The sequence below is a fragment of the Ceratosolen solmsi genome, unplaced genomic scaffold (assembly GCF_000503995.2).
Source record: "Ceratosolen solmsi marchali unplaced genomic scaffold, CerSol_1.0 scaffold61, whole genome shotgun sequence".
Classification (NCBI taxonomy): domain Eukaryota; kingdom Metazoa; phylum Arthropoda; class Insecta; order Hymenoptera; family Agaonidae; genus Ceratosolen; species Ceratosolen solmsi.
In genome coordinates this window covers 1,502,897-1,508,154 of record NW_011948435.1, presented here as the reverse complement: position 1 = coordinate 1,508,154, position 5,258 = coordinate 1,502,897, and the positions used below count along the sequence as shown (strand labels likewise).

Here is a 5,258-nt window from a genome sequence, read left to right as displayed (position 1 = left end):
AGAATGCATTCTTACTCTCAGTAATATTCAACGCTTATTTATAAATTTAAAAATATTTTTATTTTTTTCTTAAGCGTGAAATTTCATTTCTAATTTATGATAAGATAGATAACCGTTTTCAAGCTTCTTTTAATAACAGTTACGAATCATGTAAACGCACGTCTCTTGTCACGGCATCGGGGTGCGCATTTGTCTGCCTACACATTTGATTGCCAAGTAAAAAGTGATGCGCAATAATAACGCAAAAGTAAATTATTGGTTTGTTACTCTCACCGGTCAAAAAATCTTCTCCTATAGCTTCTACCAATCGAAAATAAACATTGATTAAAATGACATAAGTAGCTGAGCTGATAGTTAAAATGTCGTTCGTTCTTCATTTGAGACTTATCGGTAAAAATCAATTCCTCTTCAGCGCGTCGGAGTTTTAATAAATCCAATTCTTTTGCTTATCGTAAATATTAAATTGATCTAATCAATAATTGGGACATTAAAAATGAAATGTTATAACATTCATTTCATGAAGCGATTTAAAATTCATCGAGTGTTCGTATCCGTTCGATCGTGAACGAGTAATAAACTAACAATTTCTCCGAGCAAAACTTTAATAGATAAAATAAAAAATAAAATAACCAATGTAAGTTTGACTTAATATAATCGAGGGTACTTAAAATGAAAACCTAAGAGCATAATTTATATGTGCGAATAAAACAAAAAGAACATTGGCAACAGACTTGGACAGTTTTTGGAACAAGTGCACCGTTTGTACAAGTTCAGTCTCTTAAAGTCACGGCGCATGCTCAGTCTTAAGTTGAAATCGGATAACTCGAGTAACTCGCTACTAAACCCACGACGACGTCCCCCGTGTACCTCTGCCAATCCTCGCGACTCTACTCCGTCCTTTGCTTCGCTAAGACTGGCCGGAGGTGGCTGGAAAATCGTGACCTAAGAGGAGCCCACCACCTACTACCAGCGGGGCAGAGGCTGATTTTAAAAAAATCGTAAATCGCCAGCCCCTGAATTCGGGGGTTTACCCATCCCATCCGCGGATTGTTCATGTGCGGACTTGGCCGGGGGTTGTTGCTCCTTCCCTCTCCTCCCCATCCCCTCCTGTCACCGATCATCCAATCTCATCCTCCACTACCTCTACTAGTGTATAGGGTCAGGCGGGGGATGCGGGGATCCTCTTTCTCAAATGTACGCGCCGCGTACGCGAATATACGGGGGGCCATACGAAAACTCGGCACATTGCCCCAACGACTTTCTTTCCAAGCTCTCTCTCTCTCTCTCTCTCTCTCTCTGCGTCTGCCTGTCTCTCCAGAGACGGCTAATGGGCCATATGTCCCGATAATAGGGTAGGCAGCATAAGCTTTTGGCAGGTAAGAGAGGCGGGCGCAGGAGCAATCGGTCACACGAGGATTTGCAATCGGATGTGTCGGGAAAGGCTTCTTTCGTGGGTTCCGCGTGTTCGGTTACGGTCGACAGTCGTTGGCCGCGTTCTCAGACGCGGTTGGAGCTATCCGAATCGTTGGCGTTCTCCTCCTCGTGGGGGGGCGCGCCGCGGCTAAGTGACAGGTCCTCAACCTGGTCGTCGAGCTCGGCCGAGAGACCGCCGCCGATGGCGTTCGGGTTCGGGCTTGGGCTACGCGTGGACATGTCCATCGCCAGGGCCGAGGCATAGGAAGCTTCGCTCGTGCAGCCCCCGGGTCCATTGGTCTCGCTCTCGCTCTCCGAGAGAACGGCCCCCCCGCCGCCCCCGCTGCCGTACACACTCCCGTTGATGCTGCTCGCATAGGGGAAACGCGCGCTACCACAGTGCGAGGATTCGCGCCTCTGGACAGCGGCACCCCTCGATGGCAGGATCCCGGCCTTCTTGAGCTTGTCGTAGAGGGTGCGCGACGGCACCCCGTATTTCCTTGCCGCTTGGAGTGCGCTCATCTCTTTGTTGCGCACGGCACTCATCGCGTCCATTATGTGCTCCCGGGTGTACTGCTTGTAGCGTTTCCACTCGGGTTTGGGTCCGCCTGGAAAAGCGAGCGTTTGCGCGAATTGTCGTTAGTCATCAACCTTACTTTCAACAATAATTAACTCGCTCGCTACTCTACGCATCCTAACTCTACTTGCAATGCTTTAATGAATTCGTTTTATTGTAAGAAAGAGCTGTGGAGACGAGGCTGACGTTTGCCATCGACATTTGCCTATACGGCCATTGGTCAAGGCATTTCAGAATTTCATAATACTAAATTTAATTTTGAATTTTGCTCGTTATTTCCAATAAAATCTTAAAATAATCGTAAAAAAAACTTAGATTTTTATATAAACATTATGTACTTTGATTTTGAAAGGGACATCCTTTTCAGTCATTAATATTAATAACAAATTGAATTATTTATATAACAATAACCATGCCAATACAATTTAAAAGTGAAATATTAAAAATTACTGATTTCCATGATCCCTCTCTAGAGCAAGTAAAAAAAATTCTTTGCATTAAGAAATGACTGTTATTGTTATTATTATCAAAGCTGCATCAGTTGAAATTCTTTTTATTTTAAAGTCAATGCGACTGGGGTCTCTAAGAGCATCTGCACCTTATTCGCGAGTCTTTATAATTAACACGAACGATTTAATACTGAAATGTAATTATTTCACTAATTACCTGACTTATTGCCAACTGGGTAATTCTGGGGAGAGATTTGTTTCTCATCTTCGTCTATCATGGATTCGGAGAGCTCTGCACTGTTTCGTCTATCCGAATCGTGAGCCGATCCGTTGCTATTCGAGCAAAATGACGCATCCTGTCTTTCTAGATGAGGAGTGGACATTCCTTGAGAACTATCGGCCTGCCCTTGACCAAGGACATTTCTTAAGATTGGTGTATCACGATTGGCCATTAAGCTGGAGAGCTTTTTCCTGCTCAGAGGAGAAGTCTCGGATGAATTTTCATAGGAGCTTCCAAGAATGGAGTGTTGACTGCGCGGTGGTGGCTGATGCCCAGATATGGGATGCTGAGGCATGGGAAGCCCAGAGAAAGCAGCCCACAATGGCATGTGATTATGATTTCTTTCCACGGGAGACTTGCCATATGGGATGAAGGTCGAGGAAGGAATATGGGGTGGAGATATGTATCCACTGCTGTGAGCTACGGTACTCATCGTACTTGTGGTGATGGCAGGTGACGGAGACATGGAAGGTTCGGCTTCTCTTCTATTGCTCGATTCGCTATCCTCCACAAGACCCTTTACCTGCAACGATAAAGCGATAGATGAGCTGATTAATATCGCATGGCATAGACTATAAACTTTCTCAAAGATCTTATTTACACTATTATCGTACATTCGTACATTATTACTCATTACAATATGCATGAAAATGTAAGTATTACCTTTAAGAAGGATGCGACTTTTAACAATCCAGCCAACTGATCTTGAGCTACATTGACTTCTCCTTTGTACATATAATCGAGAATTGCCTTAATTTCACAATACTTGACATCGCTCAGAATAATGATGGGATGTTCGCAGGGATTCTTAATGAAAAGATCCTGGAAGTAGGATGAACATGCGGCGAGGACCATTTTGTGGCACTTGATCGAAGTTCCATTATGTACCGAGACTGTCACATCCGTAAAAGCTTCAGATTTCAATAGCTGCTCGAATACTGTCACAAAATTGGAACTGTGATTGTTCCAGCGTAAACAATATTGCTGCGCCGAGGTATTCATTTTGGTGGCTTAATGTGTATCTGCGAAAACAAAGCAAAATGCAAAACTTAATGATTTAGACACTTTAGATGCTGGTATTAAGGCAACGTATGCTTGTAGAAACGTATCTCCTAATATTCTGTACACGATCTTTTCCAACATTTAGATGGCATAGGGAAACACCATGTAGTAACTATAATTAAAATAGCTGCCGTTATTGTTAATATTACTAGTCTGTGATTATCTCTGTTACTACGTTACAACCATTAACACTACTAATTTACCACCGCTACTATTGCTTTCGTTTGCTATTGTTATTGGTTTCTGTTATTATTATTGTTGTTATTTTTGTTGTTTCTCTGCTGTTGTTATTGTCGTTGCTGCTAATGTTATTGCTATTATTGTTATTATGATAAATGCCAGACTCATAATATAGATGCAAAAAATGGAATGATTAATGTACAGGAAGTATATAAATTTAAAGAAGTACAAAAAAAAAAACTCGCGTCGCCCCCTCCCCGCCCCGCCCCGCGACTCCTCTTCCTCCGCAGTCCCACTGGAAATACGATGATAACAACAATTAATCGCCTATTGCCCTTGAATGTTGAGCGACGATAAACTTGGAAGTAACAAAAAAAATTTAAAAAACAAAATAAAGCATAAGTAAAAGACGTAAAAATATTCTATTCAGTGGGACGACGATTTTTTTTCAAGCGGTCGGAAAACTTTTATCGCGGTCGTAAATAACCGCGGCGATAGATAGGCGACGCGAAGGAGGCGCGGTGGCGCAATGCGTCGACCCCGAATTTAAAAAGTTTGCCTCAAAGCACGCCGGCCGATTTAGTTATTTGGTAGTAAGTAGCCGTGACGAAGAAGTAGCGATCACCCAGGTAGCAAAAGGCAAAAGATCGGCCGAGCCTTGCCCTTGCCAGCGCGCGCTCACCGCACACAACCGCCAGCAAAGGAGACGCGCGTAAGTGCGCGGGGTTGTGTGGTGGGACCAAAATAACGAAGGGAAGATTATTGATAATGCATAGTAACCTCGATGGATGGCATGGGCGCGATATGCCGACGAATAAGGGGCCCCAGCGTCCAAATCAAAAAGAACCGCGGAGAGAAAGCACGTGCGCACCACCCGCCAATTGCAATAAATGCTGGCGGCCCGCGAAGCAGCGCCGCCGCGCGCCCGAAAGCACAAGGGACCGAGGGGTAGAGAGGGATGGGGTTATTTTGGGGCGGAGGAGGAGGACGATGAGGGGAGTGGTGAGGAGAGTTTGTGAGGGGGTGAGGAGTGAGGGGACGGACGGGATATATCAAATGTAGAGCGAAACCATCCACGACGTCCTTCGCCGTGAAGTTTGGTTGTTGTGCAGCGGGCGGAGATGGCCCCAGGACCTACGGAGAGGGACGTGTACGAGGGGGTTGGGGGAGGTATTATCGGGGCGCGACCCGTCCCGCGGCTATGCAACCGATGGCTGCAGCGCCGGCGACACGTCGTTCTTGTGTAGTGGTTGTTCCTTGCGTGCACCGCGCTTCCCGGTACAGAAAGAGAAAAAGA

The 5,258-nt window shown here is 45.0% G+C and overlaps 1 protein-coding gene across 1 annotated transcript; it reads right to left on the bottom strand.

Annotated features, from left to right (window-relative positions):
- Positions 1-1,497: 1,497 nt before the first annotated feature.
- On the bottom strand, positions 1,498-3,721 carry LOC105364976 (zinc finger and BTB domain-containing protein 9). Its single transcript, XM_011503022.1, has 3 exons — positions 3,383-3,721; positions 2,657-3,242; positions 1,498-2,021 (listed from the first exon to the last, which is right to left on the bottom strand). Exons 1-3 carry the CDS (start codon positions 3,719-3,721, stop codon positions 1,498-1,500), a joined length of 1,449 nt encoding a protein of 482 aa, XP_011501324.1.
- Positions 3,722-5,258: the final 1,537 nt, after the last annotated feature.